General features: G+C 46.4%; 1 protein-coding gene across 2 annotated transcripts in view; it reads left to right on the top strand.

Annotated features, from left to right (window-relative positions):
- The window catches only part of Kiaa2012 (KIAA2012 ortholog), a 109,973-nt gene extending 85,687 nt beyond the window's left edge, over positions 1-24,286 (top strand). For both annotated transcript variants that reach the window (XM_040753536.1, XM_040753535.1), the window contains 9 exons: positions 10,509-10,596; positions 12,814-12,967; positions 13,957-14,071; positions 15,920-16,257; positions 18,379-18,581; positions 19,449-19,621; positions 20,542-20,755; positions 22,011-22,170; positions 24,169-24,286. In XM_040753536.1, coding sequence (XP_040609470.1) covers positions 10,509-10,596; positions 12,814-12,967; positions 13,957-14,071; positions 15,920-16,257; positions 18,379-18,581; positions 19,449-19,621; positions 20,542-20,755; positions 22,011-22,149 — 1,424 coding nt within the window. In that variant the 3' untranslated portion in view covers positions 22,150-22,170; positions 24,169-24,286. The remainder of the gene's footprint in view (positions 1-10,508; positions 10,597-12,813; positions 12,968-13,956; positions 14,072-15,919; positions 16,258-18,378; positions 18,582-19,448; positions 19,622-20,541; positions 20,756-22,010; positions 22,171-24,168) is intronic.
- Positions 24,287-24,445: the final 159 nt, after the last annotated feature.

The raw sequence follows: 24,445 nt of genomic DNA, 5'->3' as shown, positions 1-24,445 counted from the left end.
GACGGATGAAAAGAGGGCTGGGTGCAGTGTGATAGGGCCCTTGATACACCATGAGGTCATAGGCACAATCCTCAGTTCTCACATTCAGAAATAGGTGCATATGCTCCTGAACATACACAAGCATGTGAACACACACGTGACCCTCCGCTGTTTCACACGCGCACTGGTATATGAGAAACATCGGCATCAACTCACTGAGGACGCTGACTTTCAAATTCGAAAGGCAGGGGTTCCCACCCCTTGCGAGGTTGCCAGGGCAACGCTGGAGAGTCCACTCTGGTGGTAAAGATGGGAGAATCGGAGGGCTGACCAATGCTGCAACCACCCAGGCCCAGAAGCAGGGTTTACGTGTTGGCCCAGCATCCACCCCATCTATGATCTGCTGATGCAGACAGGTTGGGGGGTGGTCCTGAAACACAGGGCAGTGATGGGATATCTGGGGAATGTCCCAGTGAGAGCCCAGTGTTGATAGTGGAGCAGACACCAGGGACCTCGAACCAGACCAATGATTCTTTGCGACGAATACCAGCATATAAAAATACATAGATAAAGGCGACGAATGCCCGCATATAAAAATACATAGATAAAGGGGTTCACTTCGTGACTCACCATGTCAGACCACAGCTTCCATGACGAGATTTCCCCTGTCTTCCTTTTAATCTTTGTTTTTCCTTTTTTATATTAAATTGTATTTTGTTTTATTAGAGGGGCGTTGCAAGGGTACAGGGTGGATGCAAGGAGAGGGGAGATGGGTGGATCGGTATGCATGAAGTGAAAGATACAAAGAATAAATTTGAAAGGGTTAATATCCCAGCACTCAGGAGGCAGAGGCAGGTGGATCTCTGGGAGTTCCAGGACAGGCTCCAAAAGCTACACAGAGAAACCCTGTCTCAAAAAAACAAAACAAAACAAAAAGTGTGTGTGTGAGAGAGAGAGAGAGGGAGAGAGAGAGAGAGAGAGAGGGTTCCCTTACCTGTTTGGCTTTGACTAAGGCCACTAATGAGGGCAGAGTGCATTACCTCTCTGGGCCTCTGATTCATCCCACAAACCAAGATGGCTAGCCTGAGTAATACTGAGAGCCCATCCCTGCCACACTGCTGCCCCAGTTATGACCAGCAGCTGAGCCAGAACTAGGTTCCTTCCACTGCAGCTGCTCACTGGGAAGGCCAGCCTGCCATCTGCACTGTGTGCCACCTAAGGCTTTGCTACACCCAGGTCTGTGGGGTAGGTGACCACAAGGGGCCCCGAGAGGTGGTAAGAGGTCCTGTGAGACCATTGACGTAAGGCCTCAGACGACCCCTCAGCCCCCTCGCTGAAAAGTACAGAGCTGGTTTGCTAATCGCTCCTCCTCGTTTTGGGTGATTTAATGATCTTAGAAAAGTAAAATCTTAGTCGGGCGTTGGTGGCTCATGCCTTTAATCCCAGCACTCGGGAGGCAGCGGCGGGTGGATCTCTGTAAATTCAAGACCAGCCTGGACTGCCAAGCGAATTCCAGGACAGTCTCCAAAGCCACAGAGAAACCCTGTCTCGAAAAACCAAAAAAAAAAAAAAAAAAAAAAAAAGAAAGAAAGAAAGAAAAGTAAAATCTTTAGCGGCACCAAAGAGAGCATCTGTGGTTCAGCCACCAGCCAGGCCTTCCCAGGGCCTTAGCCGCCGACTACACGAAGCGGGTGGGGATCTCTTAGTCCCTTAAGGAGCATTTTTCAGGTCATGCTCTGTGGTTGGGAAGATGTTTCCTCCTCCACAGCAGCTCTGGTTTTGTTGGAGGAGAAGATGTGCATGCCGGCGGTTCCAATAGGACCTGAGAGAGCTCAGCAGCAGCAATGGATTGGAGGAGCAAAGACAGGAGACCGAGGTCAGAAAGGCCAGTCAGCTCTCCATCGCTAAGACCGAACAGAGGAGAGAGGGCGACTTAGAAAGAGGATGACTGCATTTGGGGGTCTGTCCGTGCTCATGTGGCCCTGCTGCCTTGGACCTGTACAGGTCAGAATGTGGTAGCAGAGAGGACATAGCAGGGCAGAGCTGCTCACAGCCACTATCTGGGAAGCAAAGGGAGAGAGAAAGCAACCACGCCACTACACCTCACGGTAGCCCTACAGGCTGACAGCCAAGCCTTTAGCTCATGAGCTTTGGAGGACATTTTATTTCAAAATCGTAACTGAGGGCTTCCTGGAGGAGGCGACACCTGCCATGAGGAAGGGACATTACTGATTCTGTAATACTCTCAGAAGGCAGAAGCAGGGGGGTTCCTGTTCAACAGGTGAATCACTTTCTATAGAGTATCTTGCTGTCTGCCCATCCCCATTTGTCAGATGAGAAAATTAAGGCAGAGGGGTAGGGTAACATGACCTTCTTCGCAGAGCTGGGCAATGGAAAGGCCTGGCCTCCCCAGCCTCAGTCTGCAGATGCATTCTGGTTGGCAACAGTTATCAAAGGAGGGTTTGTGAGTCAAGTGTTCTTGGGTAGAAGCAGAGAGAGCAGAAAGGGCAAGAAGAAATAGATTTAAATGCACACACACACACACACACACTTCCAAACAGATTGAACGCAGAGATTCTTGGGGTTGTTTGTTTGTTTGTGTGCTGGGGATAGAACCCAAGGTCTTGAACTTGCTGGACAAGTACTCTATCAATGAGCTAAACCTCAAACCCTCCACCTCCACCCAACCCCCCCTCCCCACCTCTAAGCTCAGACCCCCCGCCCCCACCCCTGCAGGATTTTTCCCCCTTTTGAGAAACAAAACAGCATGGGTTGACAGGAGAGGGGACCAAAAGACAAATGGACCCTCACTGGCAGTGTAGCAGCTGCCCCAGGGTGCAAGGCCACAGCTCTTGACAAAAAGAGGAACTCCTTGTGGGGACTTCAAGACCTCAGGCAGGGGTCTCCCTGCAGGCTGCCTCTCAGCAGTGTCCCATCACGGACTCTTTTCTTTCCTCTCTGAGAACGTGTGATGCAGCTGCGTGCTGGGACTGCCCACGGATTCCACGCGGGTGGGCCAGGGAGGCTGGGGCAAAGGCAAGGGCACATAAACCCCTGTTCGGGCACCACGGGAACAATTGAGACTTTTAAACTCACACAAGCTTCCTTTGCATCTGTTTGCCACCAGTCACTGGAAGAGTGGAGAAAAGAAGTAGTTTGGGGGCATGTCGGGTGTTTCGTGTACATTTGTCCTGCTTTAGCCTCCGCCGTAACTATAGTATTTGAAACTATGCTATCCCTGCTTCATGGGTGAGAAAAATTAGACCGTTAAACGCTCCCTCAAGCCAGTGAGGGAAAGAGCTGAGCTACAAAGCTAGGTTTCTTTAGTTGTTGTTTTATTTTATTGTTAGCATGTAAATACTGCTAGGCCAGGTCTCTACAAGCTTCTTCGCTCTTAAGACATTGTAACCATCCATGTGTTCTGAACAGGAAAGAGTGACAAAATCAGAAACACACACACATGCTCAGACACAGTTACACAGGCACCCATGCACAAGGGTATGCAAGCATACACATATGCACTCAGTGCAGCATTTTGCTTTGTTTTGTGATGGAGGAAGTCCTGTGTATATGTCAATAAAGCACTGTTGGCCAATAGGGAAGCAAGATAGGTGGGACTAGGAGTCCAGGAGGACTCTGGGAAGGAGAAACACAGGGAGTCAAGATGTAACTGCCATAGGGATAAGAAGCCCGGAAAGTTCTCCAGTAAGAGAAATACTTAGATTAACAATTATGGGATAAATACTGAAGTCAGAGCTAGCCAGTAAGAAACAAGCAAGGCCAACATCTTCATAATTAATATAGCCTCCTGTGTGTTTATTTGGGACTGATGCGGCTCTGGAACCAGGCTGACGGTAAGGCTTCCCTTTACAGTTTTGTTTTGTTTAAAGCCAGCATGGATCTTGTAGACTGTTTACAGTCCCTGGAAATTCTTCTCCATAGGTGGTTAAGGGATCTGAGACTGTCAAGTCAAGAGAGTTGTATGGTCCCTGCTAATTAGTAAAACCAAGGTCTTTGCAGGCATCAAGGTCAGTTCCAGGGAATTTCCTAGATGCAGCTCTGGACCCCAGAAGCAAATACCTGTGACAGAACAAGAACCATGCTGGCCAAGCCCGCAACGGCGGCAAAGGCTGGGTGGGTGGGATTTCTGTGAAGGTGGAAAGTGTGAATTTGGGAGCCAGGGTGGGGCTCTGACTTGAGAGTTGGAAGGTGACACCATGCAAGAGTGGCCTCATGAAGGCCACCAGGCTCCCTGCTCCCGGCGGCTCCCTGTGGGACCTGTGCAGACATCCGCTGCTAGGTCCTGCACCCTGGGCTCTACCTTTAGCACCGGGGTGAACGACCCACCCTCTCCAGCTTTCCGTTCCCTTATGGGAAAGGCTTCTGAATTCCCCCTGGGGGCGGGGTGGGAGGGCAGGAACATGCTTAGGACTGTTTCCTGCACACTCATGTCCCCAGAATACAGATGTTACCTATGAATCTGAAAACTCCTTCATCCTCTAGAAACAAGCACTCATTTCTCACATAGAATCTAAATTTGTCAAAAAACAAAGAGCAGTTGAAACCAGAGATAAAGACAGCCTAAGAAAAGAAAACACTGGGCATGGTGGTATATGTATAATATCACCACCTGAGAGGCTAAGGCAGGAGGATCACCAAGTTCAAGGCTAGCCCCAGCTATATAGGAAAACACTATCTCAAAGACAGGAGTGGAAGGAAGGCCGGCCAGTCTTAATGATCAATGGTGTGAAATTCCTAAGACAGTAGCTAAATTGCAAATAAATAAATAGCAGCAACTATAGTCAGTGACTGAACTAGGCATATCATATGAATTCAAAATGGCTAACATCCGGAAAGCTGTTTATGTGATTCTGATCCAGGGTAAAGGGAAAAGCAGGCCAGGGGGTGTAGCTCAGTGGTGGGGTGCTTGCCCAACCCATGTGCAGCTCCACAAGAATAAACATGCACATAAAATCATAAAGGTTTTTAAGTCATTTCAATATCTGTACAAAAGGAGAAGGTCACTTGTTGGTTTGTTGTGTGATTTAAAACTGCTGCTCAGGGGGTGAGACTGGAGGGTCACGATAGCCCAAGAATCCAAGGCCAGTTTGGGCAAGACAGTGAGAGCCTATCTAAAGTGCAAGTCAAGAAGACAGAAGACACCCCCTGATCCCCATAGCACATGTCCGGCAGCCCTACCATAGCTGTCAAGCATCACCCCTGAGTGACACTTCAGCACCATCTCTCCAGAGGGGCCTGGGATACAGACACCCTCCATTGAGGCTTCTGCCATGTTAGCTGGCCTCACCAGCACTGCCAGGGAAAGAGAGGTGAGTGGACCAGATGGAGGAGATGACGCTGTCGTTACTCCCGAATGATACTATTCACACAATTGGACCGTGCCCATACCTTTGTCAGCTTTTCGTCACTGAGAAAATGTAGAAGCTTTGGTTTGGTTCGGGGTTGTGGAGGGTTCAATCCCTGGTCACGTCATCTCCTGTTGCTTCAGGGCTGCTGAAGGTGGAGTATCATGGCAGCAAGCAGTTGAACAAGCCCCTTGGTGGCCAGGAAGTAGAGAGAGGCAAGAAGGAACCAAGGCCCGCACACCCCAGGGAGCTTTCTTCCTAGAGGCCCATCCGTTAAAGGTACCACTGCCTCCTAATGTCAGCCCAGGCTGATGGCCAAGCCTTCAGCACGTAACCCAAGAGGGATATTTATGATCCAGGCCACAGCACACAAACCACTAAAAATAAAGAAAAGGACTGAGTGATTACTACATACAGGTTCTACAAATCAGTCACATAGTCTTTCAAGACACAAAATGCAAATGAAATTGTTTGGTTTTTGTGTTGTTGTGTTTTTGTTTTGCTTTGTTGTTTGAGACAGGGTCTCATGTCACCCAAGCCAGCTTGGAATTCACTTTATAGTAGAGGATGACCTTGCCTCCTGACTCTACTTCCCAAGACCTGGGATTACAGCCGTGTGTCACCAGGATCAATGTCTCAGTTAGGGTTTCTATTGCTGCAACAGGGAGGACAGAATTGATTGGCTTACACTTCTATGATGCCCAGGGATGGCATCACCCACAATGAGCTGGGCCTTCCCCCATCAATCACTAATAAGAAAATGCCCATTGTGGGTGGTGCCATCCCTGGTCCTGGGCTCTATAAGAAAGCAGGCTGAGTGAGCCATGGAGAACAAGCCAGTAAGCAGCAGCAGCCCTCCATGGCCTCTGCATCAGCTCCTGCCTCCAGGATCCTGCCCTGTTGGAGTTCCTGCCTGGTTTCCCTTAATAGACTGTGATTCAGGATATGTAAGCCAAATAAGCCCTTTTTTTCCCTCAAGTTGCTTTTGGTCATGTTTCATCACAGCAATAGAAAAGTATCTAAGACAACATTATCACACCTGATTGTTCAAAGAATTCTTTAATATGGTTGGCCATGTTTTCAGTGTTCAAGTTCTTAATGTTTTACAACCCTAGTTTGTTGAGTTAATTATAATTAGTTGATATGGCCATTTAAATTATAGGTTCCATTCTATTTATTCCCTTCCCCTCTTTTAGTTTGTGCTCAGAAAATTGGGTCACTTTGTCCTGCTGAGTTTCCCGTGGTGTTGATTTTGCTAACTATGTCCTCCTGTTGTGGTTTCTTGTGTCTCAGCTTTCCTGTTTCCTGTTACTCCATTCTCGGGCCTAGGGACTTAATCGGGCTCAGGTTTCATTCTTCCTCTTGGCAAGGGACACAAATGTTCATTTGTCTCTTGCCAGTGTTAGTAGCTACAGATCTATCCGTGCTGGAGCTGGCAAAATCAGGCTACCATATGGAATTCTATCAGTCCTTCCTCGATTACTAGCTGCTGTTGTTGTTTTGGTTTTTCAAGACAGGGTTTCTCTGTGTAGTTCTGTAACTCACTCTGTAGACCAGGCTGGCCTCACACACACAGAGATCTGCCAGCCTTTGCCCCCTCCCCCAATCCAGTGCTGGGATTAAAGGTGTGCACCGCCACTGCCTGGTTTCTTCAATTACTGGTTGGAAAACGCCAACAAAGAGGACTACTCCCATGTGCTATTTTTTATTATCCAATGGCATAGTTTACATAGGAAGGTGGGACAATTGGTCGATCTTTCCCTTTCTGCATCAGCTTACAATAAGTTGCCTCTCCAGCAGTCCCCTACAGTGATCTAATTTTTTTCATTTTTTTAAACTTTTAATTATGGAAACAAAAATGTACCTAAAATCAAAGCTTCTAGAAAAACCATTTGTTCTTTCCTGACATGTACAGTTCTTCAAACTTGACCTTGTGTTTCAGAGCTGAGTCTCTAAAGACATCCTTGTTGACAACAGTTTTGTACCATGTGGGCATGAGGTGACTGCAGTTACAAACTTTCACAAAGTACTTCCATCTCTTGGCAATTTTCTTCTTGCCCGTGGCAGCTGTCATGTTGGGGGACAGCAGTCAATTCTGGCCACCAGGGCAAGACTACAGGAGGAGGTGCCGTTGTCAGTGTTCTTCAGAGTGATGGCTTTGCGTCCGGAGTAGCTAGCGTCCAGCCACCACCAGCACCATTTTCCCCGGTTTCATGAACTTGTTCATTTCTACAGCAAGCACCCAGCACCCAGCAAAAATGACAGGACACTTCCACTCATAATCAAATTTTGTTGTTGTTGTTTTGCTTTCTTTTTCGAGACAGAGTTTCTCTGTGGCTTTGGAGGCTGTCCTGGAACTAGGTCTTGTAGACCAGGCTGGCCTCAAAATCACAGAGATCCTCCTGCCTCTGCCACTCGAGTGCTGGGATTAAACGCGTGCACCACCAACGCCAGCTTGTTTTGATTTTTCAAGACAGGGTTTCTCTGTATAACAGTCCTAGCTGTTCTGGAACTCACTTTGTAGACTAGGCTGGCCCCAAACTCACAGAGACTCCCCTGCTTCTGCCTCCCTGAGTGATAGGATTAAAGGCATCTGCCACACTGCCCAGATTGTTTTGTTTTGTTTTGAGTCAGGGTTGCTATGTGTGGCCCTGACTGTCCTGGAACCCACTCTAATTTTTTACAGTATCATTACTAATTATTAACTTGTGATTGAAACATGGAAAAGTATAATATTAAAGCAATATATGATTTCCTTTTGATTAAATAAAAATAGACATTAATAGATATATAATTCTATGTAACCCTGGGCATAGTCTTCACAGATAGGAGAAACTATTATCATAAAAATGACAATACCAAACAGGGTGGTGTAGTGGCACTTGGGACTGGCCTGGGTGACCTATCAAGATTCTTTGCAGGAAAAAGGAAAAGAGGAGACAACAGTCCCTAAATTAATCTAGCCATTCAAGACAATTGTGAAAGTCCCATCAGATATGCTGGCATACGCCTGCAACCCCACACTGGGAAAGCTGAGGCAGGAAAGTTCTGGGCAAGCCTGGGCTACATAGTGAGATGCTGGTTCTGAAAGCAAAGCAAAGGTAGGACTCGACTCTCATGCAAGGGCTCAGTGACGTTCTTTCAAGAGTGGGTTAATTGCTGCGAAAGCAGGTTGGTACAGATCGACTTAAGCTTCGCTGGCTGGCTCTCTTGATGCATAACACCGCTGGCTCTTCCGAGTGTCCCTGCTTCTTTTCTTCCATGAAGTCGTGGTTCTCACATGAACAAATACTTCATTTCTTTCCTGGGAAAATGTGAATTAAATATGTGCAATTGTACGAATTTCACAAGGCTAACTTGGAAGTCCATGGGTACAAATACAGATTTTATTCTGTGTTCTGCATAGTTATGATATCGGGTGATTTTACTAAGGGAAAGAAATCCCCCTTCACTGGCCCACATCCCAGATCTCAAATGGTGGAGTTAACTGCCAGCGTAAGCCTCCGCTTCTGGACAGTACAATTGCGCTCTCTGGTGGTCATCTTGTGCTCTGGGCCCAAGTTCAAAAAAAAATGTTCAGGGCAGGGCATGACTTCAATGAGTTTCCCTCACAGCCCATCCCCCACCATGCTGAAGAAATAAATTCTCACAAAGGTCCTCTTCTCATGAAGATACCACAGATGCTGTAATCATCTCCTGCTACCTGCTAATGTCACATATACAAAGCAAAAAGAAATTCTCAGGTACATTCCTCAGCCAATTTGTACACTGATGATAGTTCTGTCCCCATTCTAAAGTCCCAGAGGGAGGTCCATGTGTGATAGAGTCATTATCACCTGAAAGTGTGCGAATGGCAAGGGGAACCGGGCAGAGGAGTCCTGGGTGTAGGGGAGCATGATCACCTGAGCAGTGTCACAGTAACATGTGTAAGTCCCCTCATAAAGATGACATTGTTTAAAGCAATTTGCTTTCTACTGTTAGGACCATGTTGGGATTTTTGTTTTTTTCTTTTGAGTTTTCGAGACAGGGTTTCTCTGCAAAGCCTGGTTGTCCTGGAACTTGCCTTGTGTGGACCAGGCTGCCCTAAACTCACAGAGCCTGCGCCTACCTCTGCCTCCGGAGTGCTGGGATCAAAGGTGTGTGCCGCCGCCACCCCAACAAAGAGGCGCTTCACTCAGTTTTAAAATTGTATTATGTGTGTCAGTGTTTCTCCTGCATGTGTAACTGTGCACTGTGTGTGCCCAGTGCCCTAGGAAGTCAGAAGGGAATCAGATCCCCTAGGATTGGAGCTAAAGACAGTGTGAGCCACCATGTGGGTGCTGGGAATTGAACCTGGGTCCTCTAGAAGAGCAGCCAGTGCTCTTAACCTCTGAGCCATCTCTCCAGCCACTCACACTGGAGTTTTAAGAAAAAAAATTAAACATGCCTAAATCTTCTACTCTAACAGTATTCTTTGTCTATTTTCCCTTCCAGTCCTTAGCCATGTAGATTTTTGTGACGGTTGTTTGATTTTTGAGACAGGGTCTGACTATTAACTCCAACTAGTCTGGAACATGAGGTGATATTTCTGTCCCCTCCAGATTTTAATGCATCGCGACACTTTTCTAAGTCTCTATCTCTTCTTGTCATTATTCCATAAATACAATATTTCTCTTTAGCCATAATTTTCTTTCCTACTTAAGTAACCTTCTTAGTGATACTGAGGCTTGAACACAGCAAGAAACAAGCCCTACCTCTCAACCACATACAGCCTTACCTATAATTTTAAGTACCCCAGTCATGTATACATCAGTTCCCAAATCATTTTTGAGTTGTCTCTAATTTTTCATTACCAACAAGTAAACAAGTTGTTACAAAAGCTTGTTTGTTCTTTTGCATTGTTTTCTTGGGATAAATAACCAGGAGAGAGTCCTGATTAAGGCTAAAACACGTTTATGGTTCTAGACCTATACTGTCCTGTCTATCACTTTCCCAAACGATACTGTAGTAATTTTAGTGTCACTAGCCACAAGCCAGCACTGATCCTGTGGCAGCTTTGTTTCTGTCTTCTGCACTGCTCAGAACTCACCAGTAGACATCCCCCCCACCCCCCACCCCCGCCCGATTTTCTCCTGAGAAAACTGCCTGGGTCATTTGCTGATGGAGGATACTCTGTTTCCACAGACCCAGAGCCCAGGAGCGTGACCCTTGACTCCCTCAGTCCTGTGGCTGAACACACCCAGACCTCTGAGGCAGACACCTTGAAAAGCGGGTGAGTATGCAACTGTAGCAAGAGCAGCTTCTCCCATCCACCCTGGGTTTTGTTTTCATTAATTCACTTTCTGCTTTTTTTGTTTTGTTTCCTGAGATTCGTGGGATGGCATGCTGGCAGCTTGGATTAAACGCAACCAGCCCGTGGGTAGGTTACACATTGAGGAGTGAGCTTCTTTTTTCTTTTTGTTTTTGTTTTTGTTTTTCGAGACAGAGTTTCTCTGTAGCTTTGGAGGCTGTCCTGGAACTCACTTTGTAGACCAGGCTGGCCTCGAACTCACAGAGATCCGCCTGCCTCTGCCTCCGGAGTGCTGGGATTAAAGGCGTGCGCCACCAACGCCCGGCTCGAGGAGTGAGCTTCTTAAACCAAGAACTCCAGGTTAGGTGGGGAAGAGTGAGCTCCAGCCACTTGGAAGCAGCTTTTGGCGTGTCTATGCACCTGGTGTTTACAAAGACCCTGGGAGGCCGGGGAGGAGCAGTTCGTCCTGGTTCCTCCAGGTTCCTTAGGTCTGGACAGAATAAAGCTGGCCAGCCACCATCATGGCTTCTTCTAGTGACTGCCAGCACAGGAATACCTTCCCTGTATGCTTACCGTGAGCTCACTGGCCAGCAGCCCAGGCCTTCGTCCTCAGTCTCCTCCGGTTGTGGCCTCTGCTGTAGACGTCTCTGCTACCAGCTGGAACTAGACCTTACTGTGGTTTCTTGAGCCTGGGGTGGTTAGAGATCAGCAGTATAAGCTCTCGGGTCAAAGGGTTTTGTGCCAAACCAGAAGCAAAAGAAGGAAGCCTCCATGTTTGAGGCTGTTGCTAAAGAATTCTCTTTTCTTCTTCTTTTTTTTTCTCTTCCTTTTTTTTCTATCCCTTTTCCCACAACATACTTTAAACAGGTCAACACAACTCCCCTCCCTCTAGCCAAAACCAATGAAATAATTAAAGAGAATCATTTCTTTTTTATCAAGAGGACAGTAAAAAGCATAAAACATTCACAAAACTCATTATAGTTATTGTGACTTAAATTCAGATGTAACACAGATTCCTAAATGTGGAAGAGAAAAACAGCAATACAGTCAGGCCCACAATGCTCATTTGCAACCGGCTTGCTCCTTGGGGAAACAGAGGTTTTCCTAACACAATTCTAAAACAGACTTCTGTGAGTTTTTATAGAGTGTCACTGAATGACTTAAAGACTTGAGTAATTACAGGAAATTCCATTTACCTCATTCGACAAATATTTCTCAAGTTTTCACAGTAAGGCCCTGGGCTAGCATACCATAGTAAATACACTGATTTAACTAAAAAGAAAAAAGACCCAGACTGAGACCCAGCACCCAAGCGGGCACATGGTATTGCTGCTGCTGTCCTTGGCAGGCATAAGTCAGTGATGGCAATGACACTAGGACACGCAAGACTGAGCACACGTGACCTCATAGTGGGTGAATCCAATTAAGAATAAAACTCAGAGACGCAAGGGAATGAATGGGGCAGTGCATGTTTTTGAGGTCATCTTTCTTTCTTTTCTTTTTTTTTTTTTTTTTTTTTTTTTTTGGTTTTACGAGACAGGGTTTCTCTGTATTGTTTTGGAGGCTGTCGGTCCAGCCTGGCCTCGAACTCACAGAGATCCGCCTGCCTCTGCCTCCCGAGTGCTGGGATTAAAGGCGTGCGCCACCACCGCCCGGCTGAGGTCATCTTTCTTAAAAGCCACATCCTTGTGTAGCTGTCTGTGAGGGCAGTCTGACTGCTGCATGTCACCCCACTGATCGATCAGTTGCCAGGGTTGATCCAGCCGATTTGACTGGCTAGATGTGCATCCCTTCCTCTCTCACAACTCCACGTGTGTCCCTCCCAAAGCTGTTGTCTCCCCTGAAGAAGAAAACCTTCCCCGAGCAGAAGAGGACCCGTCTTTCTTTGGTCCAGGATCCCCTTGTAGTTACGCCTCCCTGATAGAACCTCCAAACAAGTTCTCAATTAAAGGTGTAATTATGCAGTGAGAAGAAGCAAACTGTCTCTCCAATTGTCTACGATTTGGGACTTACCTTAAGGAAACCCCAGAAGGGAAGACCACCCTTTCTAACCCCCTTATGCAGGAACGTTAAGGAGAAAGTTGCCTGAACATGTCAAACATCCCAACAGTGGTTCTGTTGGCAGCTGTTGGCCTGCTCTTTCCTCGCACTTCAAGTTTTGGTCATTGAATTGTTCTGCTGACTTTGCTCTTTCCGAAGGGACAGAGATCACAGTGTGTACCACCTGCACACAGGACTGCCAGAACATGAGCCTTCATCCCCAGAGAAGACTGCATCTCTTCTTTCAAACAAAAAGAATAAGAAAACGGAGCCACAATTATCCAAGCAGCGGACCTCAGCTCCCATCAGTCATGTGAGTGTAAGAATGAACAGTCTGGTCCAGACCCTGCGTGGATCCCTCCAAGGCTCCACGTAGACTTCTGAAGGCTGCTTAGTAGATAAGAGCACCTCACTAGGGGCTGGAGAGGTGGCTCAGAGGTTAAGAGCACTGGCTGCTCTTCCAGAAGACCCAGGTTCAATTCCCAGTACCCACATAGCAGCTCAAACTGCCTGTAACTCCAGTTCCAGGAGCTATGACACCTTCATATCAATGCACATAAAGTTTAAAATAAGTAAATAAATGCATAAAAGAGAGCATCTCCCTAGAGGGGTAACGGAGGCAGAGGTCCAGTGACTGTCTGCTCACCAGACCCTGCGCCTTGCACTAGGCTGCATCTTCCTAATGGGCACGGCCCCCATTGCCAACCCTACACAACTACCAAGTGGTAACCACGGTCCCCCTCTGCCATCCTCTTTTAGGGAGACCCTCCATGTTGTCACAGTCCCTAGGGAAAGGGAAAAGCTAGCGTGGCTCTGGCTACCTGCCTAGGGTTTTCTGAACGTTAGCGCATGATGCATTAGGGAGTATGAAGCCAGCTCCGAGTTTAATCAGTCAGCCAACAATGGCAGCACTAACAAGCAGACTGCTTCCTTTGCTTCAAGCTCGGCAGATGATGACATAACATCAAAAAAGAAGGCAGCCTATAAAGGGTTTTTCTTACTCTCTCTCTCCTCTGAAATTATTCCTAATCGTTTCAAATAAAAGGTGCCAGGGTTGGGGATTTAGCTCAGTGGTAGAGGGCTTGCCTAGCAAGGCTCTGGATTCAATCCTTAGCTCCAGAAAAAAAAAAAAAGTGCCCTTCCCCCCCTAGCTCCACACTCTGAAGCTGGCCATCTGCTTCATCCAGAACATATTCCTTCTAAGTCTCTGTCACCGTATGTTCTTCCAGTGTAATCTTCGCTTGGTAAACTCTTTTATTCCCTATGTGTATCACAGTCCTCTTGCTGAATTTCTTCCTTTAGGGAAGGAACTTGGTTGACAAGGCTAACAGGAAGAAAAGAACCAAAACAGACAAGGCCAGAGCACCCAAAACAGAGAGAGAAGGAAGGGTCCTGAGGCAGGCAGAGGCTGTTGGAGGTAAGGAAGTACGCCTGTGAGGAATCACTCAGAAGACTTCCAACAGGCAAGAAGGTAATATGGACAATGGAGTTGGTTCCTTTGGGTCAAGCTTTGTTTGACTGCCTGGCCAAGTTGGCTTTGTAGCCTGATTTCACGGCAGTGTCTCAGTGCCAATGGGCAGAGGAAACCATGGTCCGGTAGAGACCTGTGTCAACCATGAGAGGGGATGACATTAACAGCACTCTGGGAGTGTTGACATGAGTGCCACCATGCTGTTTGGGTACCTGAGGCTGAGAGAGGTTGGGTAAATGGCTTCAGAGGAAAAGTGGACCCAGGGTTTGTCCTTTCCCATTTGAGTCCCAGTGTGCATCACTACTGCTGCCGCTGTGAGCTAATAGCTACAGGCTGGGATCCTTAAAATGAAAAGCCAAAATGCAAACTGTCCCAAGTCTAAACCTTGCTGAACATCCACACAAGGAGAAGATACTGGGAAGGCTCGTGAACACTCCGCTCAGGTCTTGCCATATATTTGGCCTACAGTTTCATTTTGGTTCTGAATAAAACCCCTTCCTACCTTAAAAAAATATATAAGACTGCCTTCAGGCTGCGGGTCAAAAGTGTATATGGAACATTAACCAGTTATAGACTTGGGCTTGGGTCCCATCGACAGGATTTTATATTATATGAATTTAATGTATGTGTAAATATTCTAAAACCAGAAAGCATCCTCCATCTGAAATGCTTCTGGTCCTGAACATCTCCGGAAAGGGATGCCAAGCCTAGGCGGTGAGAGTGTTCAGAAGTGGAGAGAGAACTAGAGTCTGAGGGTTCTCCTACCATCGCCCTTCTCAGTGTCCTTCTTTGCCTTATAAGATCTCAGATGTCTCGCCGGGCATTGGTGATGCACACCTTTAATCCCAGCACTCGGGAGGCAGAGGCAGGCGGATCTTTGTGAGTTCGAGACCAGCCTGGTCTACAAGAGCGAGTTCCAGGACAGCCTCCAAAGCCACAGAGAAACCCTGTCTCGGGGAAAAAAAAAAAAAAAAGATCTCAGATGTCTCCAAACTTCCTTTGCTTAAAACTCACGCCTGCCCGCTAGTGCTCCCAAGATTTGAATACACTTTAAACAAATCACATCTTATTGCAAGGACAACATTGGATTCGCCCCTAGAGACAGATTTGGTTTTGAAGTTTGTCTTTTACTCTCTTGCTGCATTTACATTTGTCTAGCCTTTGGCATGGCCAGGAGTAGGGAAAACAAATGTCCTTGATCCTGGGAGTATTAAAATTCACCCGGTTAGAGCTGTAGCCTTAGGCAGGACTTGTCAGATGTGCTGAGATTCTCCCCAGAAGTCCTGCCCCTGGTCATCAGGGTGGGATGGGACCTCTCTTTGCTTCTGGCCCCAGGGATGGGCCCTAGGGCCCTATGTACTAAGTGCATGCATGCTGTACCCTTTATCTGTGTCTGCTGTCAGAGCTGCAACCTTTCCAGCAGTGACACTACTGTGTGGTTGCATCTGTAGTGATCTAAATACAATGCAGAGCAGCTCTTCTCTAATCACTATTACAGATTCTATTCCCCTAGATTCTGGGGATGGATTCAGGGATAAGCACACCACTTCATCCCAATGCATGCCTAATCTTAAAAGGTATTAAAGAGCCAAGTGTGGTGGCACACGCCTCTAATCCCAGCACCCAAGAGGACCAAGAGGAACTCTGTGAGCTTGAGGCCAGTCTTGTCTATATAGTGAGTTCCAAGACAGCCTGAGCTGTACAGTGAGACCCTGTCTCAAGGGGGGAAAAGGTTACTAAAGAGAATGAATAGAGGTCACATTTCTTCTACCTCTGTCACCGTTGTTTCCCCAGGAAAGTTAAAGGACTCAAAAGCTGAAAAGAAACCGGAGCTCGTCCCGAAAGAAAAGAAACCAGGAACCAAAGAGAAAAGGGCGCACAAAGAGAGGAACGTGGAGATGGCCGCAGAGCTGAGTGAGCCCAGCGTCACTAACTCCAAGGAAGCAGGTGGCACCTCAGACAGAGGGCTCCTCCGCTCACACTGTGCCACTGAGGACCCTTGGCTTTCTCATGACTATGATGCTCTGGAGAGCCAGGTGTCCATAGACGGGAGAGCATCACCCACACAGGCCACAGGTGTCACTAGCAACACAGGTTCTGAGGAAGAGAGACATCCTGAAGACCCTTCCAAGGTATGGGCAGGTGTTCTCTCCTCTTGGCCAGAGGAAGCTCTGTCCCCACTTGGCAGAACTGCAGATGTGAGAGAAATGTCCCTAAATAGTCAGTATTTTCTGAAACAGCTACATTAAGTGATTTTTTTTTGAGACAGGGTTTCTCTGTATTGTTTTGGAGGCTGTCCTGGAACTCACTCTGTGCACCAGGCTGGCTTTGAACTCACAAGAGATCCTCCTGCCTCTGCCTCTCGGGTGATGGGATTAAAGGCATGTGACACTGCACCTGGCACGTGGTGGCCTTACTTGTTCTACTTTGGTGCCTTCAGACCCTAGTTAGAAGCCAGACCTGATCAAAGACACAAAGCAAGAGGTTTCAACTCTCTGAAGTAAGTGAGGTATTCTATGACGTCCCAAACTGCCAAGGAATGTATCCAACCCTAAAGCGTAGGAGGGAAGTATGGAAGCCATCTGTGAGAAATACGTGTCTCATTGGGACACAGAAAGGTAGAATCAAGCCACAGCCTCAGCTTGGCCTGGCACATTACAAAGACTGTGGCATACAACTAGACCCCGCAGTTCCTAGACATGCACCTGCTTTCAGGCTGCTTTTCCATGAGTTGCTGTGTTCCAGTGGCCTTGGCTGTAAGATGAACGTTTGAATAGAAAATTGAGTGAGCCAGGCAGTGATGGCACACACCTTTAATTCTAGCATTCAGGAGGTAAAGGCAGGTGGATCTCTGTGAGTTCAAAGCCAGCACAGCTTCTACAGAGTGAATTCCAGGACTACACAGAGAAAACCTGTCTCAAAAAACAAACAAACAAAAAAGAATAGGATTCACATACATCATCTCTTGGCGCATGTTACTTCTGCCATTGGAATCTTCACTAGGATACACAACTGCATCTAGAGACTTTGTACTCCAAAATATCTTCAAACACCACAGCACACAGGTCAAGCCTCTATGAATCCATGTGCATTCAATAAACACTACTGCACCTCATTTAATCTTTAAAATCACACTTGTGAAACAAGTGTAGTCAGCCTCAGTTTGCACACTAGAGACCAAAACTACAAGTTTAATGGCAATTGCTAGAACAACCATTCAGGGGCTAAGCCAAGGCTTGACCTCAGGTCTAGTCACTCCGGTTCAAAATTCTTGTCACTATTTTAAATAATTGCTTGTTTATTTAATGGCACAGTGTCCCCAAGTTTCAGGGACCTTTTCCCCTTAGGGTCCTCAGACCTTCTCAGCTGCCTAGATCGAAGAACTCTGCTCTGCACAATGGATGGAGATTTTAATCTATGAGCAGAACTTTCTAGATCATTAGAATTTCTTAGATTTATTGTCAATCCATAATAGCATGTAGTTTCTGCAGAACCAAAGAGTTTGAACTCCAGGTAGGACAGAGCTTATCTATGTTCCCCACCTAGAAATGTGACTGCATAAGGAGGCAGCATTGGAGAGCAAAAGAAAGGAAAAGCTAAAAGAAAACCTTCACTGAAATAGGAGATTAACTGAGTCTGACTCCTCTAGAGTCATGAAAACATCTGGTAAAACAGTCTTTTTTTTTTTTCTTTTTGAGACAGGGTTTCTGTGTGTAGCCCTGGCTGTCCTGTAGACCAGGCTGGCCTCAAACTCACAGAGATCCGCCTGCCTCTGCCTCCCGAGTGCTAGGGATAAAGGTGTGCACCACCACCATGCTGCTAAAACAGCCTTCCAGCCCCAACTTCAAGTTCCAAGTTTTTAAAATTCCAGGAGCCCCACCCCTATCCCACCCCACTCGCCACTCCCGAGATTTTCATTTGTTGGACCAAGTAGACCAAGTTGGACCAAGATCCTTGGGCAGTTCTGAAGTGCAGCTAGGGCCGTAAAGGCCATCACTTCTGACACAGCGGGACAGTATGTTGGCACATCTGGACGTCGTTGTTCATGAAGGTTGATCCTATCAGGAAAGCCATGCTCCCCCAATCCCAAAGCAAGAGAAAGACTTGAATGTAGGTCAGGCCAGTCCCACAGCCAGCCAGCCAGGTAGAGGTAGTGTGGAGTCAGCTTTAGAATTCCATCTCTGATCAGAGAAAACCCTATCTGGGCTGCAGCTGGGTCTGCGCCTTACTCTTACAGCAGTCTGGTTTCTTAGGCCCTCCTGGATAAGAGACAGCGGGAGAAGGCTTCCCGGGAGAGAATTCGTTTAGAGAGGGCAGAGATGAGGCGGCTGGAGGTGGAGCGGAAGAGAAGGGAGCAGGAGGAGTTGACCCGGCTCCATAAGGAGCAGCTGGAGAGAGCAGAGAAGATGAAGGAGGAGCTAGAACTGGAGCAGCAGATGCGCGCTGAGGAGATCCGGTGAGGCCGCGGACCAGACTCGAAGGGCAGGTCTTCCCCAGGGGTGTGCATAGCTCAGTGCTAAGGCTTACGGTAACAACCTGGACCAGAGATGAGATACTGTCTTGACCACGGAATTCGGGGGAAGGCGTTGAGATTCAGGCCCGCATGTGGCAAGCTCTTGTCATTGTGCACAATGTACTGGGCTCTTTCTCAGATCTTCACTCAAACTTCATCTCCACAACCCTGAGGCAAGAATTCAAGATCCATATTTTAAGAATAGAAAATAAAGGCACTGGAGAAAGCCCAGCGCTTAAAAGCGCTGGCTGCTCCTCTAGAGGACCCGGGTTCATTTCCCAGCATCCACATGGCAGCTCACAACTGTCTGTAACTCCGGTTCCAGGAGATACCCATATGCATGCAGGCAAACTACCCATGCACATAAAGTAAGTTTATTAAAAAATAGAAAATAGAGCTGGACGTTGGTGGCGTGCGCCTTTAATCCCAGAACTCGGGAGGCAGAGGCAGGCGGATCTCTGTGAGTTCAAGGTCGGCTGGTCTACAGAGCGAGTTCCAGGACAGCCTCCAAAACAATACAGAGAAATCCTGTCTCGAAAAACCAAAAAGAAAAAGAAAGGAGGAAAGAAAGAAAAGAAAGTGCAGCGAACCCAAGGCACTTAAATCCTGGGCAACAGCACTGAGCTGCATGCTGAAACTTCTAGTTTGGTCCTCTAGACCCCTGTCTCAGCTCTGCCCTTCAATCCTGGCTGTAGAAATCTGTTCTCTGTGGGGGGGGGGCACTTCCTGACGCCTCAAGGCTACAAAGCCAAGTATCGGTTGGTTGACCTGTATTTTCTGCCATTCCCGTGATACCTCCTGTGTTCCCAGCCTGAGGAAGCAGAGGCTGGAGGAGGAACGGCAGCGGCAGGAGGAAGTGGAGAGGAAGCGGAGACTCCAGCTGCAGGCTGCCCAGGAGAGAGCCTGGCAGCAGCAGGAGCAGCTCCGGAGGAGACTGCAGGAACTGCAGAGAAAGCGGCAGCAGGAGGAGGTGGAGAGGGCCGGTGAGAGGATTCCTGAGCTTCCAAAAATACTTTAAACCCACCGTGGGCACTTTTTTTTTTTTTTTTTTTTTTTTTGGTTTTTCGAGACAGGGTTTCTCTGTGGCTTTGGAGGCTGTCCTGGAACTCGCTCGGTAGTCCAGGCTGGTCTCGAACTCACAGAGATCCGCCTGCCTCTGCCTCCCGAGTGCTGGGATTAAAGGCGTGCGCCACCAACGCCCGGCTCCGTGGGCACTCTTTTATTGCTATCCTAGGCCTCTGTGCACAATGCACTCCGCATGTGTAAGCTAGTTGTTTTTTTTTTGGTTTGGGGGTGTTTTTTGTTGTTGTTTTTGGTTTTTTGGTGTTTTTTTTCCCCAGAATGGTAATTATGTCTGACTATAGAGGGTTGATATAAAAGGATGGGATATGAACAGAAGACTCTTGTAGAAATGATTGCAGGGTCGGACTTCTGGTACAGTAATTGCCCTTGTCAGCTTGCTCAAGAGCTACCCAAAGTGCTCTATTTGCCCCATTCCTCTGGCAGATAGAGATAGTCACAAATATCTGGAGAGCCTCAATCCACACCTTCAGGTATGGACCAGGTACTCTTCCAGGATACTTTTCTGGATGAGGCAGAAAGTTCAATAGATGATGCTGTGGTCAATTCCCGGTTCACATCCTTTAGATTAGTCAGTGTGCTGTTAAATCAGCATGCTTCTCTAAACCCTAGTCTGATGCTCCTCCCCACACAGCTGCACAATACCCGGTGAACTCACAGTCTGGGAAAACCTTCCCTAAGACTTAAAGCCAGCCATAGGCACTTTGCCAGAGGATTTGGATTAGCAAACCCACAGAGTCTCTCGAAGATTGGCAAGGTAGACCGGAAACATCAGCTGCTCTACTGGTGCCCCCTGCTGAGCCCACCTCTTTCTGTTCTGCAGAGAAGCAACGGCAGAAGGAACTGGAAATGCAGTTAGCAGAAGAACAGAAACGCCTGATGGAAATGGCAGAAGAAGAACGGCTGGAGTACCAGCGGCAGAAAGAAGAAGCAGAGGAGAAGGCCAGGCGGGAGGCTGAGGAGAGGAGGCAACAGGAAGAGGAAGCAGCAAGGCTGGCTCTGGAGGAAGCTGCAGAACTTGTACAGGAACAAACCAGGTACTGGAGAGCTGGACACCGGCTGCTGTCAGGGCACGTTAGAGGCTTGATCTGGTGCCAGTGCTCATCTTGTACTGCCTTAGCATGGCTAGAAAGACTAAAACACAAGGGGCCTTCTGCTGCTACAAACATGGCAGTGCTCTGTCATGGCTTATAAAACTTGTGTTGAAGCTAGACAAGAATTTAAGATTGTTTATCTTAATCTTCTGGTTTACAGATAAATTAATCCCATTTAAAAAAAAAAAAAGTGAATCCTATCCCAGCACTCGGGAAGCAGAGGCAGGCAGATCTCTGTAAGTTCAAGACTAGCCTGGACTACCAAGCAAGTTCCAGGACAGCCTCCAAAGCCACAGAGAAACCCTGTCTCGAAAAACCAAAAAAAAAAAAAAAAAAGTGAATCCCAGGACTACTGTGCAGGTTGTTAGAATATTCCAATTATGTATGCCCTGGGTCCAACTCCCCAGTGAACGAGGTCCAGAAAGAGAAGGTACCAGAACTCTCAAGACTTCATTAACCTTGAGTTGTTTCTGCCCTGAACTTTCTTCAGCTGTTAGAATTACAAAGTAGGTTATTAGAAAAGTTCAGCTTCAATAGATAGACATCATGTATCGTAATAGTAATGAGACAAAAAGCAAACTACTAGAACCTCAACTTTCCAAGAAAAACTGACACTAGTTATTGAGGTAATAAGAGTGACTACGTAAAACTAATCCAGGAAGCTGAGACAGGAAACCAAGCGCTAAAGAATGGGTAGTCTCATCCCTCCAAGACCGGGAAATCAGTGCCAGCTGACTTCCCTCCATCTCTGTCTGTGACATCTGCCCCTGTGCTTCTCTGTTGTTTCCTTCTCTAAAGCAAGGGAATCCACTTTCATTCCAGCACTCAGTAAGCAGAGGCAGAGGCAGAGGCAAGCAGATCTTGCGAGTTCGAGGTCAGTCTGGTCTAAATACCAAGTTCCAGGACAGCCAGGGCTAGCAAGGAGACCCTATCTCAAAACAAAACAAAAACAAATAAAGCAAGCAAACAAGCAAAGGAATCCCTTCCACAACCCAAGTTTAAGAACTGGAAACTACCGCTTTCCTTCTTCCTTTTCTATAGGAATCCTATGATGCCCCCAAAACTCTCATGGAAGGCACTAAATGAACAGAGTATAACCCAAATGTGGTAATCATACAACCCAAACCCAAAACCCTACCAATTTAGAAGACTGAATGATTAATCATTTTTGGAACTGGGGGTGGGGTTGTCTCCTTAGGCAAAAAGCTGCTTTGGAAAAACATCTTCACTTTCATCAAGAACTCTTAAAGGAAGCCAGTGGTCTGCAGTGGACACAGAACATTTCCAGACCATGGGTCTACTCATATTTCCAGTTCCTACAAATCCCCAAGCCATAAGGCTAAAAGAAAATAAAAAAAGTAAGTTGAGATGTGGTGACAGAAAAAGGTATACTTCTATAGTAAAACTAGCCTGAGCTCAATTCGTCCCATTTCATCTGACCTCAACCCGTACCTCCCACTTTCTTTACCCTGGAACCTCTCTATCCCCCCCAGCATTCCTGCAATACTCCACACACTCGGGCCCAATTAACTTTTCACTTACTTAAATTCTGTTTTTAGGACCATGTAAGTTCAAAAGCCATGGTGCCTAAACTACCATTCCATATTGTTAAAGTTGGAGACACTAGCAGTCTTAGTATACTGTGTTCAATGTGTTCAAAAGTTGATGGTGATTGAACATTTTGTCATGCAATAACTGGATTAACTAAAAGGAGCTAATCATATATTAGGAAATCCCTCCAGCCAGGCAGTGGTGGTGTATGTCTTTGGTAATCCCAACACTCAGGAGGCAGAGGCAGATGGATCTCTGTGAATTCGAGGCCAGCCTAGTCTAAAAGCTACACAAAGAAATCATGTCTCGAGAAAAAAAAAAAAAAAGAAATCGCTCTATAAGACACAACCTACAATTCATCCTGGGAATATAAAACAAATCTTTTTGAAGGGATGTTTGGAATCACTTGATACAGGTTCACCTGAGCAAAATGAGCTGTTTCATGAGGAAATTCTGTCCTCAAAGCACAGATCTAGAGCAACATGTCACAGTTAAATGTTCAATGGCCACAGGTTGTTGCCGGTGACTACATCAGCAAAGAAATAAAACTATTTCATCACCTTAGAAACTTCATTATTTTTGATCCTTGAGAACCAACAAATCTTGAGACTTTTTCCCAACTGTGTCTTGAAGAACATACTCATAAAACTAAGACTTCATCCTAGTAGGTCTTAAGTCGTTTAACCATTTTTTTTTTTTTTTGTTTTTCGAGACAGGGTTTCTGTGACTTGAGGCTGTCCTTTAACGGCTCTTTTTAATGTCTAACAAACATCCTTCTTAACAAAACATCACAGGCAGTGGTGTTGTACACCTTTTAATCCCAGCACTGGGGAGGCAGAGGTCAGTTGGGTCTACAAAAGCTAGTTCCAGCCTGTAACACAGAGAAACCCAGTCTCGAAAAACAAAGCAGGGGGGAGGGAGAAAGAAAGCATCACAGAAGAGAAATTGTAAGAAAGAAAAGGGTGTTAAAAACCAAGTAGTATCTGAATTTTCCCAATTTAAAATTGTTTTTATTTCATGTGCATTGCTAATTTTGGTTGTTTTGCCTGCATGTATGTCTGTGTAAGGGTGTTATATATGTTATATATGTCTGTATGTCTGTGTAAGAGCCCCTGGAACTGGAGTTAAGAGTTGTGAGCTGCCATGAGTGCTGCAAATCAAACCCGGGTCCTCTAGAAGACAGCCAGTGCTCTTAACCACTGAGCCACATCCCCAGCCCAATTTTCCTAACTTTTAATCACATTACTGCGACAAAACTATACACACACCCCAAAAAACCCCTTAAAGAGGTAAGCAGTTGGTTACTGCATCAGTAGTCAAGTCAGAGATGAATGCCAGCACCTCACCCACTTTAGCCTCACTCAGTGCTGGGTCCCACAGAATGGCAGCGACCCCACCCAGGGTAGGAATTCCCACATCAAACCTTTCTGGACACACACCCGGAGGTCTTTCCAGAGTGACTTTAAACTCAGGCAAGATGACAATGAAGACTTAATCATCACACTGTCCATAAGTAAAGAACAGTGTTTACAGGTAATTCCCCACTAATACTCACAAGGTACAGTAATTACACTTCTCCAGCCTAGAAATTTAGCTATTTTTACATTCTATACTACAGGAATTAACTCCTTGTATCATGTAAAATAGAAAATGGCCAAACACAATAGATAAGATTATAGTAAACTTAAATAGCACTAAGTTTTTGTTAAACCTATTTGCAAATTCAATAGTAATTAACAAGCACTCAAGAATAAATATGCAAGGAAAACATTAACTGCTTGTTTTTTTCCCTTTTGCAAATTTAGGATGCTGAAATCAAGCACCAGATAAGAGTGGTTAATAAATACTACTTGGGGTCCTTCCCAAACATCATCTATTAAATTTGTGCTTCAAGTGTCTGTTTTAACAGCACTACTATGTCAATTGAGTATATTTTTTAGGTCAACAGTAGAAGACTCCCCCCAAAATCCCCAAAACAAAAATTATTCTAAAACTAAGCTCCACCATTAAATGCTTAAAGCTTCCATTTAGAGATAAAAAAATTTAAGATGGTGAACTATATGAATTCTGAATAGCTCAAAT

The sequence above is a fragment of the Mesocricetus auratus genome, unplaced genomic scaffold, assembly GCF_017639785.1.
Source record: "Mesocricetus auratus isolate SY011 unplaced genomic scaffold, BCM_Maur_2.0 Super-Scaffold_100010, whole genome shotgun sequence".
NCBI classification, from domain to species: Eukaryota; Metazoa; Chordata; class Mammalia; order Rodentia; family Cricetidae; genus Mesocricetus; species Mesocricetus auratus.
Note: the sequence above shows the minus strand (reverse complement) of the source record. Positions and strands in the feature narration are given on the sequence as shown.